The sequence below is a fragment of the Mytilus galloprovincialis genome, chromosome 11, assembly GCF_965363235.1.
Source record: "Mytilus galloprovincialis chromosome 11, xbMytGall1.hap1.1, whole genome shotgun sequence".
NCBI classification, from domain to species: domain Eukaryota; kingdom Metazoa; phylum Mollusca; class Bivalvia; order Mytilida; family Mytilidae; genus Mytilus; species Mytilus galloprovincialis.
The window spans coordinates 20,028,690-20,055,325 of record NC_134848.1 but is presented as its reverse complement, the minus strand read 5'-3'; the positions used below and the strand labels follow the sequence as shown (position 1 = coordinate 20,055,325).

General features: G+C 33.2%; 1 protein-coding gene across 2 annotated transcripts in view; it reads right to left on the bottom strand.

Annotated features, from left to right (window-relative positions):
- LOC143051827 (uncharacterized) overlaps positions 1-18,266 on the bottom strand; it is a 35,687-nt gene extending 17,421 nt beyond the window's left edge. For both annotated transcript variants that reach the window (XM_076224800.1, XM_076224801.1), the window contains exons 1-7: positions 18,133-18,266; positions 13,751-13,888; positions 12,585-12,731; positions 12,085-12,233; positions 7,140-7,428; positions 3,627-3,791; positions 876-1,024 (exon numbers count right to left, since the gene is read on the bottom strand). In XM_076224800.1, the coding sequence (XP_076080915.1) occupies positions 876-1,024; positions 3,627-3,791; positions 7,140-7,428; positions 12,085-12,233; positions 12,585-12,731; positions 13,751-13,888; positions 18,133-18,214 (1,119 nt within the window). In that variant the 5' untranslated portion in view covers positions 18,215-18,266. The remainder of the gene's footprint in view (positions 1-875; positions 1,025-3,626; positions 3,792-7,139; positions 7,429-12,084; positions 12,234-12,584; positions 12,732-13,750; positions 13,889-18,132) is intronic.
- Between the last annotated feature and the right edge of the window lie 8,370 nt (positions 18,267-26,636).

Below are 26,636 nucleotides of genomic sequence, written 5' to 3'. Positions count from 1 at the left end.
AGGATCGACTCGTATGGTTGTACTTTTCAAAATTCAATGTTACGATTCGATCAATGAATTGCGAATTGTTTAATCTCACCATGATAACTGGAGGTTTAGTATACAAACTATAATACAGTATCTTTAATCAATCACGTAATTTTTTAAGTGTTGGATATAATAAAAATGATGGTGCTTTTTCGATGTATTCCTGGTTCTTGAGTCAATCTTTAGGATTCGGGACGAAGGTTTTTGTTTAAGCATGAACAGAATTTTTATCAAGATCAGTTTAAAAATGATCAATTGAGCATTTAACTTCAAAAGAAGGGGGGTATTTTTTTCTTCTAAATAATTAGTTTGATATCCAATTCAATAAATAAAAATATTGAGGTCAAGCAGACAAAAAAAAAACCATTTTGAAGCAAGATTTTCCCCATACAGTGTTAAATTAAATAAAAAAAATGATTGAAAAAAGCGTCGAAAAAAATGCTGTGATCCGAACAAGGCCAAACACATGTACAAGACCCCAATATGCGGACATATCGTTGATACAACTAAGGAATTGTCAGATTTGCAATTTTGTTTAAGGTGCTTGGATAATCCTATATTGTTGAAATGGCTGTCGTCACGATAAAGCAATATGACTATTGTGCAAATTAGCAAAGTACTCCAAATGTTGCCATTCAGTTAGTAGTCCTCTGTTTGTCTACGGAGAAGCGTTGCAAGGTGAAGATTGTATTCTTGTGGTATATAATTTTTTCTTGATAATGCAACCTTTCATAGAAACGATTCAATAATCAGATTGATTAAAGAATGTACCCCAAATTTTGAAAAAAACTAAAAAAAAAACTATGATAAATATTTATATTTTCTAAAGTTATTTTGCATATTCCTACCTGTAACCCTAAGCCAATTGCTGTGGCGGCTCCATTTGATGGTACGATCCGATCTATAGCACTCACAATACCAGCTCGAGATGAGTAATCTTTGAGGTAAAAGTGATTTGTCACTTTGCTTGCAAAACACACAGAGGAAAATTGGGTTCCTGCATTAAAAAACAACAACAATTGACAAATATCTCTATTGGTTCATATTGTCTGATGTAATAATTTGTAATATTGGAGTTTTTATTGAGCGGTCTTTAGAACAGATGGATCAGACCCATGTCAAAAAAGCTTAAGTAAGCGGTCTTTAGAACAGAGTGGTCAGACAAGCTTATGATTGTTTTTTTCCATGAATTTTATAATTGAACTCTTAAAACATGCTCTATTGTATTGTCTTAGATATAGGAAGATGTGGTGTGAGTGCCAATGAGACAACTCTCGATCCAAATAACAATTTTAAAAAAGTAAAACATTATAGGTCAATGTACGGCCTTCAACACGGAGCCTTGGCTCACACCGAACAACACGCTATAAAGGGCCTCAAAATTACTAGTGTAAAACCATTCAAACGGGAAAACCAACGGTCTAATTTATATAAAATAAAAAAAACAAGAAACGAGAAACACGTATTGATTACATAAACAAACGACAACTACTGTACATCAGATTCCTGACTTAGGACAGGTGCAAACATTTGCAGCGGGATTATAAAAACGAAGATGAGGTATAATTACCAATGAGACAACTGTCCACAAGAGACCAAAATGACACAGACATTAACAACTATAGGTTTTAGAAAAAAAAAATGTATAAACGTTTTAATAGATCCAAACCTTCTCCCTTTTTTCCGATATAACATTACAGCATAGAAAAACACAAGATAAAATATCAATTGGAAGACTTAACTCAATCAAAAAACGTATATTAATAATCTTGTATTGTTTTGCATTGTATTATATTTATTTGTATCATTATGTGTGTGCATTGCTGGACATTTATGGTTGTAATTTTGTAATAAAAATTATTAAAAAATATTATCACAAATGGCATTAAATGGTACGTAAATATACACTCATATACCATTGACAACTAGACGGATTATGGACGAAACAGAATAATGTATAGCCAGGGAAAGTAACAACAGATGGCTTACAAAAAATATACAAAAAGTTCAAACGTGAAAAGATAACTTCTTTTCAAAGGATTTCTTTACACCATGAATAGATTATATATGAAACCTGAGTTCTGATTGCTCTTTAACTTTATACCTTATTTAGCCATTAAAAAAAAATTCATTTGAGCATCACTAATGAATCTTAAATGAAAATGATACACATGTCTGGAGTACAAAATTCTACTCCCGGTATATATAATGAGTGTATTGGGTCGATGCCACTGCTAGTCGAGGTGTGCTCCTCGAGGGTATCACCAGACCCGTAAATCCGAAATTATGTGTTGACATGAATAATCATTGATATGGTCATAACTATAAATTAACTGTCAACAAAACTATGAATTTTTCACAATATTAAGGATCTTCTATCACTGGAAAGACAAAATCTAACCTAAGTTGTATTAAGCAGAACCTTTTGGTATTTTGGGTCCATCATACTCTCCAATTTGGTACTTCATTTTTTTTCGAGCCTGCAACTTTAGTTGCAGAAAGCTCGACATAGGGATAGTGATCCGGCGGCGGCGGCTACGGTGTTAGCTAACTTCTTAAAAGCTTTATATTTTAGAAGGTGGAAGACCTGGATGCTTTATATCTTGTATATGGATGCCTCATATTACGAAGTTTCCGTCAGTCACATGTCCAATGTCCTTGACCTCATTTTCATGGTTCAGTGACTACTTGAAAAAAAGTTAAGATTTTTTGTAATGTTAAATTCTCTCTTATTATAAGTAATAGGATAACTATATTTGGTATGTGCGTACCTTGCAAGGTCCTCATGCCCGTCAGACAGTTTTCACTTCGACCTCATTTCATGGATTAGTAAACAAGGTTAAGTTTTGGTGGTCAAGTCAATATCTCAGATACTATAAGCAATAGGTCTAGTATATTCGGTGTATGGAAGAACTGTAAGGTGTACATGTCCAACTGGCAGGTGTCATCTGACCTTGACCTTATTTTCATGGTTCAGTGGTTATAGTTCAGTTTTTGTGTTTTGGTCTTTTTTTCAAATAATATATACAATAGGTCAAATATATATGGTGTATGGAAATATTTTATGATCTTTATGTCAGTAGCGCAAGTTTTATTTGACCTTGATCTCATTTTCAAGGTTGTTTTGTGTTTTGATCTGTTTTAAACTTTAAGCAATACCTGCAATAGGTCAATTATATTTGTTGTATGGAAGAATTGTAAGCTGCACATGCCCCCTGCCATGGTTCATCTGACCTTGACCTCATTATCATGGTTCTTTGGTCAGTGTTTAGTTTTCTTGGTTAATGTTAAGTTTATGTGACAGTTGAAATAAAGCTTTATATTTAGGATTATCAACATTATATCAATGATTAGTAAAGAAGGCGAGACATTTCAGTGTGTGCACTCTTGTTATTTTAATTAACATTTTTTAAAGCTTTTTTTTTTTATTCAAGCGTTAATCTTTTATACACGACACACGTGCCGATTATTTTATTCTGGTTTCTATGACGAGATTGCGTACAAAAGTCTGGTGATTGTAAGTCTGGTATCTATGACGAAATTGCTTAGATAAACTAGGGATTTTAATTCTATGAGAAACAAACAAGAATAATGTTTACCTTGACGTCCAATTTCTGTGAAAGAACCAACTATGTCCTTCATAAAATCTTTCATTATGTTAAAATTTTGAGGATTGTTATGGAAAATACTGTATGAATCATCGAACATGAATACGATGTCTTCTCGTCTTGCACAAGTAGGGGTGACTGGCCTTCTGCTGGTCTCTGTAAATAAACAAAATAGTACAAAGGATGGGTACCATGTTTTAATTTGTAATTGTGTAAAGGAATAGGTTTTTTCCCTGTTTCCTGTTGTAAGATGTTAATTATAATACAAACATATTTATAAAGAATGGATACCACCTCTTCTTTACTGCCACACAAATAATGGATCTTCATGAGTTTTCTAAATTCATATAATACGTATAAAAGAATCCCTGGAAGAATGTTGTTCATGTATTGTATCTGTTTTAGACATTTTATCCTGATGTAATTTGTGTATCCATGCTGTCTTATCATGCTTTAACTTAAAACAAATTACTCATAAAAAATTCTAATATGTATTAGGCGTAAAACAAGATTAAGTCGTGAATCTGTCCAATACTTTGACATGTGATCATATTAACTAATTGACAAATCAACACGGGTCATAAGCTGTCGTCTTATTATGCCTTTTCTGTACACTTCGTCAAATAATGATTGCCAGGGTGAGATAAGTCTGCATTAAAACAAGATAGAAGCTACCCCTTACCTTGACACGTGACCTGCACTTTTTCTCAGCTAATGGCAGGCAAAGCGTTAAACGAGTAAACATGGAAGACAAGATCAGGTCTTGATGCTACAACTTACCTTGACACGTGACCTGAGCTAATGGCTGGCAAAGCATTAAACGAGTCAAAATGGAACACCAGATCAGGTCTTGATGCTACACCTTAGGTAGCAATACACAGTTAGAAGTTTAGTTTCGCATTATGGCCCCTGTGAATTTTTTAAATATGAAAGTTTTTGTACAATAAAATTGATTTTTAGATAATTGAAGAATAATATAGCCTTCTTAGTGGGTTTATATGAACATTTAGATTGATTTGAACATGTTTTATAGGCCATTTCAATGATTGACAGTCCGTATTTTCCTATCCGTACCGTACATAGGTCCATAAATTATTGTAGTGTTTATCAACAAAGATTTTGCGCTCGATCTTTTCAATTCAATTTTATTGAAAAACGAGCAGGAAGACATATGATTTTTTTTTGGACCACTTGATAGATATAAACCTATGGATTCAGGAAAGGTATCACTGTAATTCATTGAAATTTTCCTTTAGACTAAATTTTGGAGACTTTTGTGACATGTTCACCCCCCTTTTTTGCTATATTTTGTATCTAAGAAATGCAGATTGTTGCCATGGTTACACCCAAAAGGGATTATATTTCACCCTTATGACCATTAGAAATCAAATCTATGGAAGATTCTCTTTCTACAAGTATATACATGCAAAACACACATATAAAGCCTTCTTTGTTAGACAGGAGGGGAAAGAGGGTGTTTAAAAATTATGAGTGTCAATTTTAAGTTTTTTTCCTAACTGTGTATTGCTACCTTATGGCATTTGACAAAGCAAATAATTGCCTTTTTTTTTAGACAAACATACCACAAAACTATTGATATTTAGGTTATAGATACAATTCTAAGGGAGAAACAACCTTTAGTATGACAATATATGTTAGTTTTGTTGTTTATTGTCCTTAGCAACCAATATAGACATTTTGACACAAAGACTTGGTTCCGTTATTAATTGATACTTTATTGGCTACCCCTTGGAAAAGAAGATTGCGCGTTATGTAGAAACCTTAGAAGGGAACGCTTTATATTTTTTCATGCGACTAAATCAAATTTATTATTTTAGCAAGTATAAAGTCACAATTTAGCATGAATTAAGCCCAATTTTTTCCCCGCTGTTATAAATAAATTCAGTATTGACTAAATTTTAACCAAGGCCTTGGTATGGTAATACACAACAAAATTGACATTCTAGAGCTTTAAAATAGCTTTAACTTGTAAAAGCTGTCTACTGTTAAGGTTAATTTAGGTTTTTAAACAAGGAAAGACAGGCTTAGAAGGTATAGTTTTAGAAAATTGACTAAAAAAGGAGAAAATGCACTTTGACATGGCATGTTTCATAAAATCACTTTTTTGTTGCATTTCAGTGTCAACTGCTAACCTTCATAAAATATTTATTTCTGAACCGATTTTCAAAACTAGCAGGCGAAAATGCTCGTTTTAACTAGTAGAAAACAGAAATCCATTTAAAGTGGAATTGGGAAAAAAAATGTTAATCCTTAAGGTAGCAATACACAGTTAGAAGTTTAGTTTCGCATTATGGCCCCTGTGAATTTTTTAAATATGAAAGTTTTTGTACAATAAAATTGATTTTTAGATAATTGAAGAATAATATAGCCTTCTTAGTGGGTTTATATGAACATTTAGATTGATTTGAACATGTTTTATAGGCCATTTCAATGATTGACAGTCCGTATTTTCCTATCCGTACCGTACATAGCAGTGGCGGATCCAGAATTTTTTATAAGTGGGGGCCCACTGACTGACCTAAGAGGGGGCCCGCTCCAGTCACGCTTCAATGATTCCCTATATAAGCAACCAAATTTTTTCTCAAAAAGGGGGGGCCCGGGCCCCCTGGGCCCCCCCTCTAAATCCGCCTCTGCATAGGTCCATAAATTATTGTAGTGTTTATCAACAAAGATTTTGCGCTCGATCTTTTCAATTCAATTTTATTGAAAAACGAGCAGGAAGACATATGATTTTTTTTTGGACCACTTGATAGATATAAACCTATGGATTCAGGAAAGGTATCACTGTAATTCATTGAAATTTTCCTTTAGACTAAATTTTGGAGACTTTTGTGACATGTTCACCCCCCTTTTTTGCTATATTTTGTATCTAAGAAATGCAGATTGTTGCCATGGTTACACCCAAAAGGGATTATATTTCACCCTTATGACCATTAGAAATCAAATCTATGGAAGATTCTCTTTCTAAAAGTATATACATGCAAAACACACATATAAAGCCTTCTTTGTTAGACAGGAGGGGAAAGAGGGTGTTTAAAAATTATGAGTGTCAATTTTAAGTTTTTTTCCTAACTGTGTATTGCTACCTTACCTTGACACGTGACCTGCACTATTCCTTAGCTAATGGCGGGCAAAGCGTTAAACGAGTCAACATAGAAGACAAGATCAAGTCTTGATGGTACAACTTACCCTGACACGTGACCTGTACTATTCCTGAGCTAATGGCGGGCAAAGCATTAAACAAGTCAACATGGAACACCAGATCAGGTCTTGATGCTACAACTTACCTTGACACATAACCTGAACTATTCCTGAGCTAATGGCGGACAAAGCGTTAAACCAGTCAACATGGAAGACAAGAGCAGGTCTTGACGCTACACCTTACCTTGACACGTGACCTGTACTATTCCTGAGCTAATGGCGGGCAAAGCGTTAAACGAGTCAACATGGAACACCAAATCAGGTCTTGACGCTACACCTTACCTTGACACGTGACCTGTACTATTCCTGAGCTAATGGCGGGCAAAGCGTTAAACGAGTCAACATGGAAGACAAGATCAGGTCTTGAAGCTATGCGATTAAGTTGGTTGACGTCAGTTTTGGACCCAACACCGACTGCCACGATTATGACTCCATAATTTTTTAGAAGTTGTGCTTGTGAGATTGGTGGTGGCGGTACATTGTTTTCGCCGTCAGTCAGCACGACAACTATCTCTCTTACTCCTGCTCTCCCACCACCGTTCACTGTATTAAAACTGTTCTTGTAAACATACTGAAAATACACAAATTTGAAGAGAATTTTACATGCAGTCATTTAAAATGCATATTTTGTTTTAAATCTAATTACTAGTAGCTTACATTTAGATAGCGGTATTCGGTTTCCCATTGTGGACATTAATGACAACCTAAACCAAAGAATAGTCAAAATAGCCGTACCCATTACCAATGTCTTTACCTAACCTTAGCACCTGAGTTAGAACTTCTTTTTCGTTTGTGTACAAGTTTTTTGCCAGCAGAGTTTTTCATTTCCATTTCCATTTCTTTTTTGTGTTTACTTTTTTTATGTTTGAATTTGGTGTCTTGGTATTTAAAACGTAACTTCTGACTAATGACTTAAAGTTTCTGTTGAGGACTGTTCTTAAGAGGTGTCTCGTAATTGCACAGTTTCTTCCTTTTGTATAGAACGACCGGTGATTGTTAAGTCTGATGTTGAATTTGGTTTCTGTCTGTGCCATACTAACCCTTGTCATGGCTCCGTTTTATTGATGACATTGACATGAAATGGAACGATACTGCAGAACATTTGAAAGATTTCTTAGATCATTGTAATCAGTTCCATCACTCAATTAGATTTACATCTGAATTTTCAAGCGAGAAAATTGCTTTTCTCGACACCACCACATTTGTGAAAAACGGGGTCATGACAACTGATCTTCACACAAAGAAAACTGATAAACACCAGTTCCTTTCTCCAAAAAGTTGTCAACCGAAACACTGCTCCAGGAGTATACCTTACAGTCAAGCCATCAGACTAAAGCGAATTTGCTCCTCGGAATCCAAACTTAACTATCGTTTGGGACAACTAAAAACACAGCTGAAATCAAGAGGATACAAAACCAAAAACATCACAGACGCTTCTGATAACGCCCAAGAAAAAGATCGAGCTAGCCTCATGGAATACAAAGATAAGACGACCCGTGCAGATAGAATTCCGTTTGTTGTAACCTTCCATCCCGATTTGACAAATATTTCATCTACTATCCGAAAGCACTGGCGTCTTATCGAAAATGACTCTTCCTTAAAAGAAATTTTTCCATCACCTCCTGTTATTGCCTATCGCAGACCCAAAAATCTCAAAGACATACTTGTGACATCAAAAGTAAAGAAACAAGAAACTTCTAAATTTGGGTGTTACTAACAATGCGGTAGAAGCAATTGTAAGTGCTGTAAAGCCGCCAACACTGACCACTTTTTCAGCAGCACAGTAACAAAGCAGCGATACAACATCTATGTTACATCTAATTGCAAAACGGAAAATAGTATTTATATTCTTACTTGCGGAACTTGCAAGCTGCAGTATGTTGGTGAAACAGAAACTAAAATCAACATCAGACTTAACAATCACCGGTCGTTCTGTACAAAAGGAAGAAACTGTCCAATTACGAGACACCTCTTAAGAACAGGACATACTTTTGATAATATCACCTTTCAAATAATTGAGGTAAACCAAAATTGGGACACCAAAAAAAGAAAACAGAGAGAAGGGTTCTGGATGCATCAGCTACGTACTCTTGAACCTGATGGACTTAATGGGAGGGATGAAAAACAGTTCTACCCAAAACCAAAGGAATAAATCATGAATTTCATTCTATTTAACTAAAACAACTATTTGTTTAGATTTAAAAATTGTTATGTACAATAAACGGCAAATATATGTTTTATATAGACCATCAATCAATATGTTAAACTTTTACACGAATTTTGTGTAGCTCAAGCTACAAAGATATTTTTTGTCATGCATTTGATTTCACCAAGATAGATGCACACGCCCGATGAAGCTAATTTGTTTAGCGAAATATTGCGTGAATAATATATAAAATATAACAACTAATTTTATAACACTCATTAGTGTGTTAAAGTTACATTCTTAGACACGTATATATATATATATATATATACTGTGTATAGTTATAACTTGTGACACTTGAAGAAAGCCATTTGTTGAGCCGAAATATTTGTCAACACGATTTAATAACAACATTTTCGTATTATAACATCTTATATCAGTACCGTTGTGCAAATCTTTAGACTGATATAATTTTTTCCTTATCTGCATAGTATCGCCTATTCTAGACGATCCGGTACGTAGTAAATTTGCTGGTTGGTCTTTTTTATAGACTTTTATATATATATATATATACTTAGTATACTACCCAATGCTTACTTTGTTGCATTTAATCCCCGACATGTAGACATGTATTACATTGAAGTCAACATAGGTTTATTTTTAGTGGTCGAATAGAAGGAAGTTATTGCAGATGACTGATGGTCAATGTCATGTCTGCTATCAAGTTGTCAGTAAGTTTAGCCACATTGGCTTTTCTGATTTTACAGCATTAGAAATAAGGGCCCATTTTACAACCATTTTTTCACAAACTGGTTTAGACTGACGTTGGTGTTCGCCAAGCTTTACCTTTTTTCGTAGCGAGAACATTTCCTACAATGAATAAACTGATGTTTTCGTCCACAATTTATAATTTACGCTTGGAAAATCGTACCTTTATCTAACCGACGTTACATTTCAATAAAAGCGGCAATATTTTAACGAGGAGCGCAAAGTAAACTGCAACACAAAAAATAATTTTAATGTATTCGTTCGCTTCCAATAAAAGCAAGATTCATGATATTTATACGAATACTATTTTGTATCTAAATAGTAAAATGGTCGACTACAGGATACAAGTTCTGCTTCAGACGACACATCACGGTTAGGTTTTGATTTATTACGTCATTGAATACTGGTTTATCTAAAAGTTTTTAATCAATATTTGTAATACATCTTCGAGCGTTCATTTTTAGTTTGTATAAACGAATGTAAATTTACGTAATAATCCAACTACGTTTCTTACGTCTATACTTTCGCGGACCGTCGGACTTTGGCGTATGAAGGCATTCCACTTTAGCGTTTACCATCGCACTTTAGCATCCCCATCGCACTTAAGAGTCCTACACATATATAAGGAAGCAGTGAATGTGGTTATTAAATTTGATAGATGCTTTTTGTGCGTCTTTGTTAAATATTTGTGTTTATTTTTGTTCTAGAATGAAATTCAAAACAGTGTGGCTGCGGCCATTGATTGACACTTTAAATTCATCCATTGACTGGGACAATTTAGGTGAACGTTTGTATGTAACGACCACTGCTCACTATGTACTTTTTAAAGACACTTAAACTATGGGGTCACCAAAGGTTCTCAACCCCTTAATAAAGTAATTCGAAAAATTAATCAGAAATAACACGATGTTTTGATTTATATCAATTATATAAATCAAAACATAAAGGTTATTCCTGATTAATTTTTCGAATTATTTTATAATCAAAGGCGTTAAGAAACCTTTGGTGACCCCACAGTTTAAATGTCTATCGTAGGTACGTCGTGAATAGTGGTCGTTACAGACAAACGTTCACGTAAATTGTCCCAGTCAATTGATGAATTTAATGTGTCAATCAATGGCCACAGCCACACTGTTTTGAATTTCATTCTAATTGAGATTGTGACACAGTGATGACTGTTGAACCCCTATTTTGACAATTTTCCTACTATGTCTGTTTTTTTCACACATTATTGTAAATATAATGGAATTTGATGCGACTGTCATGCAAGAGAAAGCTATAAAACCAGGTTCAATCCACAATTTTCTACATTTGAAAATGCCTGTACCAAGTCAGGAATATGACACTTGCTGTCCGGTCGTTTGATGTATATTATCATTTGATTTTGCCAATTTTGATTAGAGACTCCGTTTTGAATTTTCCTCGGAGTTTTTATTTTTTGTTTTTGATTCTACTTTTTAGATGAATTAGTATAGATAAAACTATACTGCTGCTAAAGTGTAAAGTTTTGTAATATCTTTCAAGAATTATGGTAGTAGTCACATATATTAAGGTGGTGTTAGTGTCTTTCAACATCTAAGATTGTAAAAGTCTGATTTTCAAACAATTACAAACTTTGATGCAGTAATGCAGATAACTAATGTGAATTATCATTTAAAAGAACCAATTTATAGGATAATAACTTTAAAATATTAATATGTTTATAAGTGTAGATTATTTTTGCTTGATTTTTTTATGTTTTTGGATTTTAAGGTGAGTGCATTTTGTAAAGGAATTTACATGGAATTTTGTATTTTTTTTTTCGGGAAAAACGTACGGTATGGTATACCTATCTTTTCTCTCTTAATATCATCAAAGCTATCTTCTCGTATTATTTTTTACAATTCTATCATTTAGTTTAGATTCTAATCACATAATGATGGATTTTCCTGTATAATCCATACAAAATGTGTCATTTGTCACAACCTGTAGCTTGAGAAAATGCGCGGTACGTGTAATTTTCATTATATTTTTGATAAAATTGAGAATGGAAATGGGGAACGTATCAAAGAGACAACAACCCGACCACAGAGCAAATATATCAATATATACTGCGTTTTTGGCAAAGTATGAACACATTCTATCATTTTCAATTTGGACTTCCATAACAAAACCTATACGACAATGGAACTTATGTTTCCCGCCAGGTAAAATTTAAATGTTTGAATGTTAAAACTCATGGACATATTTTTCTGGTATAGTATTGCTTATTGGGGAAATATATTTTCATTTATTTCTTCAAAGCCACCTTCCTGTAGGCCACATGTTAATTACCTGTAATCCAACTCCTATCCCGGTGTATTTACCATGGGCTGACTGCAAAGAGTTTATTGCAGATATTACACCAGCTTTATTTCCATGATCATTCAAGGAAAAACTGTTAGTGACTTGTCCACAAAACCCAACCGCTGAAAACTGTGCACCTAAAATAATCAAAGGTTCGAAGATCTGATAAAATGCAAATAAATTTGACATTCTTTAAACTTGTTTCATTTCAATTATATTTCTAAAAGTAGATAATTTACTTTCTTCACTTCAGTAATTTGGGGTATTATATCGTATAACATGGGTCTAAAATCTGACCAGAAAGTTCAAGTTTATCTGAAATTCGATAAGGTGTATATTTCTTGAAATTAACTTGCAAACTGCTTAAATTAAATTCTTTTTATATATTTTATTCAATGGTATATATGAAAATATTGTAGCTGGAAACTATGATGCTCTTAGTGGATTCAAATGTTTGAGAAAGATATCACGATATCAGTTAAACATACCTGATGATCCAATGTTTGAGAAGGACATCACGATATCTTTCATAAATTCCTTTATTCGTTCAAAGTTTGAAGGATGGTTTATCACTATACTCGCTGAATTATCATAGAGAAACACGAAGTCTACTTTCTTGGTACAACGACGTGAACCTAGAATGAAAAGCAAACAATACACATCGGAATAGATATCGCTTAACAAAAACATTCCAGATCACCTGGGTTTACCCCTTTTCTTTTGAGCCAAGTGTTGTTCAATCGTCAGTTGTTTGTTCAGTTTTTGTGTGTTCTTTAATGTCTTTCCTCGATGTATGGTCTTGGCCCCTTCTTTCAATTTTTCTTTCTTTCACATCAAAAATGTAACTGTAAATTGATAATTTTCATCTTTCCCTAGTGTTTTAAAAACTGATTTTTGCGTTTTTTTGGGTTTTTTTTTAACCTATGAGCCATTATGGCAATGTTTTCAATTTTGTTGTTGTTGTTTTTTTTTTTATTTGTGTCAGATTTGTTTTCTCTTACTAAAGAAACGCGACTTTCATTAAAAATTTTCAAAAAAATCAAACAAAACTATGTGTGTTGTTTTTCAACCTAATCATCTTTACTATTTTAAAAGTCAGAAATACGAGATAAATTTTGGTGAACAGAAAGGCTGGAAGAGGAGAAACGGATGAACGAGTTTGAATCCCTCTGTTGCTTTTAATTGAGTTTGGATTGGTTTGGTGTGTGGTAACCTGTTTTTTTGTTTTTTTTTTTGTTAATTTTGTACTTTCGGTGTTTTGCTTTTGTACTTTGTTCGCCGACTTAAGGTTCCTAATTACACAAAGCGTATTTTCTTTTGTTTTTCTTGAAAAATGTGGTTTGTTTTTCTTATGGATTAGTGTTGTTATTGTACACGAGACAAGAGGTGCAGCAAGATATTTCTTGCGAAGTCGAGATTGAACCGTTTAATTTGGAGGGATTCTTAAATAGTAAGTTTAATCGTGAAAAATTCAGAATTTTGGGATTTAATTTTATCGTGATACGGGGATGAACACAGTATTTTCATAGGTATTCGAAATGAGTCCAGCTTGCACCTATTCATAGCTCTGAAATGCAATGATATTTAGAATTTTCACACATCTGTACTGAACTCAATCACTAAGTACGTGTAGGCAGTATTGGTGCATATTTACCTCCGTATCCAGACACTACTGCAGCATGCCCTTTATTCTTTGCATACGACCTTGATGAGGCCTGTGCATGACTGTGGGCCCATTTCTGTTGTGAATTGTAGGATGGTTGCTGAGGAACTCGTGGTGGATAAAAATAGCCTATGACGAAATAATAAGGTAAGCAATTTAGAATTAATTTTATTACCATTATATATTTTATCAATGTAGATCCAAACAATAAAAAATAGCTGAATATACAACTATATATATTTTTGTATATTTTTCATAGTCAAATCTTCAATCATTAATTTAATTGACAAAAATGATAGGCTAATTTAGTTTGATCCTCTCACATTTGTACAATTGATGTCTCATTAGTGATAATCAAAGACGGAATATTTGAAAATTCAAAACCTTATCCAAAGGTGAACCCTGTTGAAACCTTTCCAAAAAGTGAAAAAACATCACGCTAATAATTGCATGCGTCCGAAAAAAAAAAACGCTTTTCTGGACTTAAGTCCAGAAAAGCGTTTTTTTTTTTACAATTGTAACGTGAAACAATTGTGTAAGTCATCTTTAAATTCATAATGTGTGTATTCATATCGCTATTTTACGAAATTTTCTTGATCTTACTGACTGATAATTCCCTTTCTCAGCACAGGTTATCATTGGCCGTACCAGCTCAAGCGACAAAACGAATCTCGTTGAGATGACCAACGATAATCTATAAATATTTGTCTATACTGTTCTGTAGAACTTGACAAAACTTTTGAAATCGTTATGTATACTACGGTGAAAAATGACCAATAAATGACTATGTTAAAATATAAAGTATATAATTTCTGTTCCACCCCGAATTGCCTGATATACAGATTTTGGTTTCCATGATAGCTCATGAAATGCAGATTAAACCTTCAAATTGTGAGATACCTTTTGTAAACGGAACTATTTTTTGTTAAAGAAACAGAAAAACTAATCTGACAACCATCAACTAGTTTTAGAGAATACTTTAGACAGTGCTCCAATGCCTTGATAAAACGATCAAGTATCTGACAACATCTCTACCAAACAGGGACACAAGGTTCCTGTTTAGTGTCACCAAGAATTAAACAAGAAATCTGCCGCATATATTCTCAGAACAATTGAAAGGTAACTTGCCTACAAAGATACCTTTATTTAGCGCTCATCAATGCTTAATACCTTAATATGATCCATACAAAACATCAGAGACGAAAGATAACGAAAGGGACATTCAAACTGAGACGAAAGACAACAAAGGGACATTCAAACTGAGACGAAAGACAACAAAGGGACATTCAAACTGAGACGAAAGACAACAAAGGGACATTCAGACTGAGACGAAAGACAACAAAGGGACATTTAAACTGAGACGAAAGACAACAAAGGGACATTCAAACTCACAAGTCGAAAACAAACTGACAACGACATGGCTAAAACAGTAGTACACAAAACGCAACATAAAAAACAAAAGAATAAGCAACACGAACCCCACAAAACTGAGGGTGATTTCGTCATGTGTTCCGGAAGTGTAAGCAAATACTGCTCCAAATGTGACAAACGTCGTGTTGCTCATGTAAGTATAAATCCGGTAATAAGTCCAATTCTATAGGTCAAAAAAGGGGAAAGCACATGTGGCACCCGTCGTGTTGCTTATGTGATAACAAATCCAGTAAATAGTCTAATTCGGTAGGTCACATTCATGAAAGGGAAGAGGATTGTAGTTACGACTTTTGGAACATTTACATTATCATCTGTGAAACGCATATTGCATAACAGTCAACACACTCTTGATAGCGTCCATAAAACTAACGAAGGCATGATTTCAACTTTACCATTTGGAAGTCTTGGTTAGCAACAACCCTCTATCTCAGAAATCATGATATGAATTCAAGCCCTGGAATTTTGTATCACTGGAAGATATATACTCCGTATGCAGGCGCATGTTAAATGTTTAAAACTCTGTATAAATAGTTATGTCTACGAGGACGAATTTCACTTCTTCTTTCAATATGCATTTAAGTAATAGACTTTAACATTAATTATATACAAAATTCAATTAAATCTCAGACCTTCATTAAAAGAAAATATGCTTTAATGCCTAAGCCTTTAAATGAAATGAAAAATGGGTGTGATGACTGATGGAGTAAAATATTTCATTTACCATGTACTGACGGGTCATATTATCTTGCAAAAGTTTCTGGACCACATAAGTATATTTTTAAAGGAGCCTTAGCTACGAGATATATAAAAAAAATAATAGTTTGCTTGTGTCCGATCATTAATGAAAAGGAAATTTTGAAATAAAATTTCCCTTTTAGCAGCCAGTTTGGTTAAGTTTTGTCAAAATAAGCAAATAAACATCTCAGATGAATTATTTATTTGCTAGAGAATACTTCGACCTCATTTAACCCGTATTCATGTGAACTTCAGTTGAAAATCTTCGCTACAGATGGGTTCCGCATGAACAACATGTGTTAATCTTGTCAAAAGAAAAGAATGTCAACATTGAAAGTGAAATTAGGGTAAACCTGATTCAATTTACAAAACTCTTTATCGAAGAAACCAGGATTATAATTTAATACGTCAGACGCGCGTCTACACAAGAATCATCAGTGACCCTCATATCGAAATAGATAAAAGCCAAACAAGTACGAAGTTGAAGAGCATTGAGGACCAAACATTCCAAAAAGTTATGTCTGATTATTAACATTTTTTAAAACTTTTATTCAACTTAAAATATGTAATCGAACAGACATTTAAAAAAAACCCAATTGCACGAGTTTACTATCTATTCATATCCATGTTTATGTTTATGTCGAGTTATAAAACCGTTGGCAGTCTTCGAAAGGTCGCTTCGATCTTGTTGGTGACGTTATTTGAGTACTATATCATGTTGGTGACGTTACTTAAGTACTGTAGCATATTGGTGACGTTATATGAGTACTATAGTACATTGGTGACATTACCAGAGTACTGTAGCATATTGGTGACGCTATTTGAGTACTATAGCATATTGGTGATGTCACGTGAATACTGCAGCATATTGCTGACGTTAGTTGAGTATTATATTCGGACATAATACATACTTATATATTTGGCTTGTCAAGAAGCTAGTCTTAAAAAAAGAATTTAATAAATATTTTAATCGTTAAACCATGACGTTTCATGTTTATGGATCTTTTAACTTTTGTTTCTCTCAATAAGATGAAGCCTTGATCTACAAACATCCCTGTATCTCACGTGTTCCATTGCATTTATAGATTATCGTTGATCATCTCAACGAGATTGGTTTTCTCGCTTGAGCTGGAACGGCGACAGCAAGAAAAGCAATCGAGTTAATTTCATTGACAACCGGCATGTGCTTCCTTAGTTTCTAGCGATAATTTTTCATATCACTCGAATCAGCTGGGAAAAGAAAGTCAGCAAGATGAACGGAAAATTTCGTAAATTAGCGATAAACCAATGTATCTATCTAGACTGTATCTACATGGTTTCAAATTAAATAGGTTCAACAAAGAACATTCCATTCAACTAAGTTACGAAAATAATGTTTTTAAGTAATGTTTGTGAACTAAAATGATTATCGACAGACCATGTATGCATTTATTTTGACTATGTCCATCTGCTGCCTGCTTCGTCAGTAAAAAACGGTTTAAGAAAACGTCTACATTTTCACAGACTTTCATTTATTGTGAACACAATTAAATTTCCATTATAAAAAATCTAAGCCTAAGTAGGAAATAATGTAAAACATAGTTGATATTTTATGTTTCATACAAGTGAATTATAAACTTGTGAATTAATACGGTAAATCCTCTCACAAATGTTTCACGTTAAAATGTATGCATGAACATTACATACAATGCACTGATTTTAACAAATACTTTTTTTCTCAAATTTTTAAACAAATTTATAAATATATATCATATCAACACTTGTTTCATGGCATTATATAAAGCAAAACTCTTATTTAGATTATGTGTACATAACTTTTACAAAAGTGAAGGCAGACATCAGTTTTAAACAAAGACGTATACATTGTCAAAAAGAAAAAAAAACAACAACATGACAATATGACACAAAGAAAAGGACCATCAAGACTAACAAAAAACTAACATAAGACGTGTGTGCTGTTCAAAGCAAAGTAGATTATCGAACTCTGAAACTATTTTGATTTGAGGGAAAAAATGAAGTCATATGATTCAAAATGAAATACGAAGAGACCAATAAGAAAAAAATACAAGATGAATAGAAAAAAAATTATCACTGTCCTAGAAGGAAGATTCCAAGATAACCCATTGTTTATATTTCTTAGACAACTTAACAGCTAAACATCATACATGGACACTAAAAATCCTACATGGACACTAAAGTATGCCTACCTGCACTTGCTAAACTAAATTGCAGCAGCAAACTTATTAGTAAAAGATCCATGATGAGGTGCACAGAAATTATACAGAACATTTTCTTTTATACCAGAAGTCAAAATGAGGCACTTTTGGGATTGCGATACAACACAATAATAATACCGACATGATAATCATACTTAAGTCCAAACAGATAAAATATTCCATTTGATGCACATACACATACGGCTATTACATATTAAAACTCATTTGAGAGGTATTCAGGTAATGTCTAATATACTTAGATACGTGCAGTTTTCCCGCCCAACAGTTTCTGCATGCAGACATATCCCTTTAGAGCCTTTATTTCCATATCATGCCTTATTTACTCTTTTAGTAACCAATTATTTCAAAACAATACACAGCATTATGGAACGCCCAGCTGACACATAAATGTAAATAATCAAATAAAAAGCTGCAACCAATATTTGCATCTATCATGTAGTATTTTACATCAAAGGTTAAGGTTTACTCACATTGTGTAAATAATCTCACAACGAACATATAAGCAAAATCAAATCAGTCGTGTTCAACATTTATGTTTGGGGATAATCTAAATGTAACTACTAGAGGTAATGAAAGAATTTAACCTTCACAATCCTAAAGCTATATCATTTTGTTGCTTGTACTTATGTTTTGCATATAACATTTACGCACTTGCACGTGTATTTATTAAGCTGATACTATCATTGAACCGTTGGATACTTAATTGCATGTTGTAATTTAATATGTAACTTCCTCTTCATCAAATTATTTATGAATATACCCCCTGATTGTTTCTTGATCCTATTTGTTTATGCTGTACTATCTTATACTAGTATTATACTATTCTTTGCATCACCATTCATGTTCTCTGCCAAAAGCTATAAAAAGTAAAATAACAAAAGTACCGAAGAATATTCAAAACAGAAAGTCCGTAGTCAGATAGCAAAATCAATTGCACAAACACATCAAACGAATGGGTAACTACTGGCATATTCCTGTCTTTCATCTAGTCAATTCGAATATGTAATAAAAATAAACCTACATGTGGTTATTTTTAAATATTTCCATAAATATCGGTTACTTGCACATTTCTGGCCTTTGGATACCTAACGTTTTGTATAATCATACATAATGTCTTTTTGTTTTTAAATATAAATGTTTAAAACGCTGTTTTGGAAACAATTCGTTTTTTTCCTGATTTTAGAAAGAAAGAAAAACGTCAGTTTACTATTTATAAATCGAATTTTAAAAAAAATCATCGATAATTGTCCTATCTTTCCCATTATGTCACAGTTCAAATGACGTCTTTCGCGTTAGCAACGTCATAAGCTCTCCAGCAACTATATCATAATTAAACTCATCATAGATACCAGGACTAAATTTTATATATACATTACGCCAGACGCGCGTTTCGTCTACAAAAGACTCATCAGTGACGCTCGAATCCAAAAAAGTTAAAAAGGCCAAATAAAGTACGAAGTTGAAGAGCATTGAGGACCAAAATTCCTAAAAGTTTTGCCAAATACAGCTGAGTTAATCTATGCCTGAGGTAAAAAAGCCATAGGACCCTAAAAATAAATGGCGCCTTAGTGTTAACAATTTTTATCAAAATTTCGAAGGTTTTAGCTACATGCTATTTTACCTCAGCGTCATATGACTACTGAAACTGTCAATAACAAACAAATTATTGATTCTATATTCTTTTACAAAGATCTAACCATTTTAATATCAAATAAGGTGATCACTAAATAAAAAAAGCCTCTTGAAAGTTTAGATATACCTGAAATTTACCTTAAGGATATGATACAGTTTAAAGGGAAATCACACTATTTAAACTACTAATAACAATTCATTGAAATTTTGCATTTAGACAGATCATACTTATTTCAATATTTTAGGCGAAAAAAAAATTGGGGTCACCGATGTTGTTTTCGAGATATGACGTCATCAAAAAGTTAAGAATTGCGTTATACCGTAATATAGAAATAGCGCTCAAAAATGCTAAAAGAAGGCAAAATTATTGAAAAACGATGTTTAACTGGTTTAACTAAAACAGTCAATTGAAACTTTTATCTTATACACATTTATTTTTCTCAGTTTCCTTATTTTTTTAAGGCCTTTTTACATTTCCCGCCATTTTTAATTGCCGTTTATTATAGATTTTTCTCGAAATAAAAAAAATCTACTAATGTTTTTTCCTTCAAACTTCTGCATTAGTTGCAGCTTCAGGGGAGATTTTAAAAGCATTAATAAAAAAGGGGGTCACCGATGTTTTAAATCCGCTACAGTGGAAATAATCTTATTATCAATTTATGGCGGGAATTCTAACTTTTTCTCTTAACGTTATAGAACGACGTTGCTAGCATAGCATCATTTCTTGCAATGCTTGGAACTATTGGGTTAAAATTATATACATATATTTTTTTTATATAATAATATTTTTTTAAGGTATTTTGATTATTCATTATTAAACATACAGTAACAGTTTATTAAAAAGTAATTGTCAAAGTTGGAGTCATCTAAATTTTTTAATTGCATTTGTTGTATAGGAAAAACTAATGTGTGCCTCATGCCGTATTAAAAAGAATTAATTTACGGCTTGCGGATTTAGAATCTTCTACTTCGGAAGATTGAGGGTATCTGGGCTGAAAAGGACCACGTTCCATTTAGACTAGAAACAGAATAAATTCACTAACTTGTCCATTGCACCGGGAAGATTAAACCCGAAATGCCGTGTTTAAAAAGCCACAAACTCGGCACTTTAAAAAAAAAAGCCCTCAATGACACCGTTTTCAGAAGAAATTTAAAATTGGCTAACATTTCTGTTATTACACAACGCTCCATAATCGACACAAATTAAGTTCGAGTTCCAGTTTTATTTTGATTTCGAATATTTTTTCAAGTAAGATTTCTAGTTTAAGCTCGAGTTACACTTAGAAACTTCTTGAGTTATACTGTTAGACAGAGTAAAAATTCTGGTAAGAGTTTAAATTTTGAGATCCGATGAAATTAAGAGTAAGAATGTGGTTTCTTTTTTCTGTTGGTGCACCTCTTTTTGTTTGAATGTATATTCTTTTATCACATTTATCTTTCATTGTGGTAAATGCACCTATTTTTGCCAATACTGATTAATGAGGGGGGCAGGACCTTTTTCGGGACGTCGGGATCAAGTGTTTTTAAGCTCGGGATTTCGGGATTGACCCTTTCGGGATCCGGGATTTCTTTTTCCGATGTTCGGGATGTCAGGATTTTTTTTTTAAATTCTGGACCTCGGGATTTCAAGTTTTTAAGACCGGGATTTCGGGATCAGGACCCTCTGACCCCCCCCCCCCCCTCATTAATGATAGTTAATTTGAAAATAAATAATTGAATTGGTGTGCCAATATTTAAGCACTCTCTGATATATCATGTTGGCTATTTTTGTTTAAAGAACCAAAGAATAAAGAGTAAACAAACTGGATGTCTTTTTCAGTCACGGTCTCCGACGATATCCCTTTATCACTGTCGACAGTGATCACATTGAGTGATCTAAACTCGAACCTACATCTGAACTTTTATTACTATTTATTATTTTTTTTACCATTGTTTTCTTGATTTTTGCAAAACTTTCAGTGGCAAATATTACATTAACATTAGCACAAAACATTTGTCTATATGAGTGGAATATTCTTTCACCAGACGGACCATTAATGTGTTTGTTACAGTTTAGCAGTACTCTGTGAGACATGTGTATATCTCTACATAAATATGTGTGTGTGTGTGTGTGTGTTAAATATTTCTCTTGTTGGAGACTGGTAAAGCCAAATGTATAGTACGTGTTGAATTATTATACGCCCGGTTACGGGACATATTATGGTATACATCTGTCCGTCCGTCCGTCGTCAACATGTCGGACATTAACGCTTTAACCAATTGGCATAAAACTTTAAAGAAATTGTTTATATCTTTTGACGTGAGCTCCCTTTCTTTTTTTATAAATTCTGATTTTACGTTTCCGAGTTATCCATTAAAAAAGGGGGACAATTATAACTCAATATCGCTTTCATCAATTTTCATACAACTTTGATAAATTGTTTATATCTGTTGATGTAAATACCCTTTTGATTTTCATAAATTTCTAATATGACATTGAGAAGTAATGAATCTTTCTGAAATTGTACCACAAGGTTCCATATCACAAATGAAAGGCTGAAATTGATTTAAGGGGTACATGTAATTGCTCAAAACGTTCAGGAATTAGGGGCCACAACCAAGCATTTTACTAAAATTACTATTTTACAATAACTTGTGTTATGGATCTATCTAAAATTGTACTACAAGGTTCCATACCACACAGGGAATGCTGGGATTGAGTTTTGTGGTAATTACTCCAAGAGTGGAGGGGGTGGCTTTCATTTTTTTTTTTTTGCAAATTTTTCGAAATATCTCAAAACGAAATTTCCAATTGAACAGTATTGCACAATAGATTTTTACTACCTTTGACCACATTTATTTTGTGTCAGAAACCTATATTATGTCAAAAATTTTATCACAATCCAAATTTAGACCGTATCAAGCTTTAATATTGTATCCAAACTTGCCCCAACTGTTCAGGGTTCAGAGGCGTTAGATATCAAAGGAACATTTGGGAAAGATGGACGACAGTCACACTTAGATCATTTTCTGTCGTCACATGTGAAATAAATAACGATTTCAAATAGGACTTCCCACATTTACGTCCAGTGGCAAGTTTAATGCATATTCAGAACTAGAACATATGAATTTTACTCTGCTTTGTAAAAACCCGACAGGCTGAGCCGGATAAATACTTATATGAAATGAGATGTTTGATGAATTATTTATACATGTAATAAAGAAGACTATAATAGTTATGACGTTGCATGCATGTGATATGAGAAAACTGTAAGTTGAAACTCATTGTTCTTATTTACAACCCTCTTTTGAACAGAAAACTACAGATTCCGATAGCTATACGCTAACATGCTGGTACTCTTGGTCTATATGTACCCCCCCCCCCCCCCGAAAAAATACGCTGAACCCTACATACCGCATCGCGGCGATACGCTGCCAAAGTTGTGCCATTTCATGACCACTTTCGACTATTTTTTTGCCATACATTTTGTCCATTTCGAGTAGCATTTTCATTTTTGCACTTAAGGTCAAGATGAGTCCATAATATTTTTGGAAATTTAGAATTCAATTAGATATTGAACATATACATCAGAAAATTAAAAAAAAATTATATGTCACCGACTTCGGTATCGAGAAAATGGTCGGAGAGGGTACTAAGTTACATTGAATATGCTATGAAATTCCAACGTTCTTAGTGTTGATTATGCATGATGATTATGTGTTTTGTATTGGTAGACACTTTTTATCATAATGGTCTGGATAGTGGGTCATTCATTTATTAATGTTTATTTTGTGTTTCCAATATTTTTTATTCTTTTTATTTTAGCACCTCATCATTCAATCTTTTTTTTGCCTTTTATTCTGCAGTATTTGCCCATTATTTTGTATTCCGCAGGTAAACCCCAATACAATCTAGAAACTCGCTAGTACAACATATCAGTTGTAAAAAATATGACATGTCCATTATCATTTCTCCTGCTTTAGTGGAACATCCCTTCGAGCGTTCGCTTTTTCATAAATTAGCAACCTTTACGGCGGAATCGAAAACGGCGACGTCATAATACAGTTACTACACTATGGCGGCGCCGAGAGCGATGCGTATTTATAAACAATAGTGTGATTTCCCTTTAATGATGCAATTGATACTAAAAGCCATCGGAATAATTTTTTAAACCTAGTTTTTGGTGGGGTTCGTGTTGCTTATTCTTTAGTTTTCTATGTCGTGCCATGTGTTCTATTGTTTGTCTGTTTGTCTTCTTTCATTTTTAGCCAGGCATTGTCAGTTTATTTTACGATTTATGAGTTTGACTGTTCCTCTGGTATCTTTCGTCCCTCTTTTTGAAATGAATTTTAACATTTATGATGACACGAGCTTCCACAATAAAGTACACAGGTAAATAAACGAAAAATTTAATTGTAATCGTGTTTTATGATCATAGCGAAAAAATATAATTATAAATATTGAACGATCTTTTAGAATGTACTTCGGTAAACGCTTATACAGCCCAATATATTTACAAAAAGAAGCATTCAAGTCTTATATAGAAACAAAATGTTCATTTACATTTGGTTTAGTAATATTACCATCAATTATACTTTTGATTTTAAAAACTGTGGTACCGATGTAAGGTTTGAATCGCTTTGTAATTTTCTAATCATAAGATAATTGGCATGGTGAAGTACAAAAATAAATTCACGCTTTGTTCGATACACTATAGTTTATATGGGCCAATTGTGTCGACGTTCTCGTCTTCCTTCCTATGGGTAGTTTTCATTAGACGATTTCAAAATTTAATCTTTATGGGTATACATTTCTCCAACTCGTTTGGTATTCAAGAATTTTCAGCTACTATTCGTGTTAAGGAATGTTCTTTTTCTTTAAAAGTTTATCAGAAGATACCAATACTTTGTTGTTAGATATAACGTAACAACTACAGATATTATTAATGATTGTTTTGAACAAAATGAGAGAATTGAAATTCGGAATTTGTCAAAGAGACATTAAACATCCAAAAGACAACCATTGGGGTTTTAAGACAGCGAGAAGTTCCCGCATCAAGGGACAGACTTCAGCTGCCCTTAAACAAACATGCAAATGTACTAGTGTAGTAAAAATGAACGTCATACTAAACTCCAAAATATATAAATGAACTAAAATAAAATACAAGACTAACTAAGCCCATTGTTCCTGACTTGGAACAGGCGCAATATATGCGTCGTGGTTAAACATGTTTAGTTGAGATCTCAAATATTCCCCTATACCTCTAGACAATGTATAAAAAACAAACCCATAGCAATACGTACAGTAATAGTCAGTTCAAAGAAATTCTAAATTCCAGATACCAAAGCTTTTTATCATCTTAATAACGTGATTAAGTGTTCGTTTTATTTGTTTCTCTAATTCTTCGTCAATTTATCCCTTTCTGCACCCAATGTATAAAAAAAATCAACGTGTGGTTCGTTTGATCACGGTTCTTCATTGGTTAAAATCCGATTATGACGTCACATTTTCTTGCTTTCCTCTGAATTTCCTATTGTGACGGCATGGAGAAAGGCGGCTCAAAGAAAGAACACATCATTTTGCAGATCATTCGAAAAGAAGGAATAACTTTACGTATTGTTTGCAAATCGTTCGAGAAACAGATTCCACCACCAAATCTCGGATAATACAATATCTATCCACTCTCGACAACTAAATTTAAATATTTAAAATATTTAAAACGCTCGATGAGCATTGTGTTTTAAATTTGAAAATTTAACTGTCTCGAGTTGATAAATATAGTTTCACACTCGATGCAGTGGTAGAATTCATTTTTATACATCTGACTTTTGTGTCATTGTGCTATAGTGATTTTGTTGTCTATGTGCTATGTCTATAGTTATGTTTTTCTTTTTGTTGTAATAGTTGTTTGTCACTAAAGTGATCAAGGTAATAACTCAATGTTGATTGCTGTACCCCAATTTTTGACATTTTTACTAATTACGTCTGTTTGGTCTGCTCAAATATTGTGATTCATGTAACGGAGTTGTATGCGACAGTCATACAAGTAAGATATTTAAGTAGCTAGAAAACCAGAAAACCAAATTCATGAATAGGTTAAGTGGTATCAATTTGTTTGATGTGTTTGAGCTTTTGATCTCGCTATTTGTTAAGGAATTTGACGTTTTAAATTTTCTTGGAGTTCAATATTTTTGTTATTTTACTTTCTATTTGATTATTAGACTAGCGTTTCCAATGCAATGAAAACATAATCTTTGTACGCCATTGCGTTACCACCTCTATAAATATACACAACGAAACAGTATTGCAACATCTTTATTGGTTTTCGCCTTGGAAAATTAGCCTCCTTTTTCTGATGGAATATGATAACATATTTGTAAAATAATATATATATATATTGTTAATGATAACAATGGCATCAAAACCAATTAAAAAATGCTTAAAAAATGTATTGGAAACCAACGTTTTAATCACGAAATGAAGTAATTGTCCACAAAAAATGCATTTTAGAACTTTTACTGTAATAGAATATGTGAATGTCAGAAATTTCAAATCAAGATGATTGTTCACATCATGGTTGACTTTATATGCTTAAGTATCAATACTTAAAAAGCCTCTATTCACACGATGTTTAGCTGAGGTACGCACCAACTCCTGATGAAGGTCATTGTTTAATTCGTCAGGTGCCTAAACTGGGGTTTCCTTTCGCGCACTTTAAATCTAATAATGTTCCATATTTGCTCGATCTGATTCAATTTTTTATTTTCAAAATGAGGCACTACACTTGCCCCGAGAATGTCTGTTATATATTTTTGTCCCTTCAGGTTTCCTCCAACTATTTAAGGTCTAACTTACAGTCAAA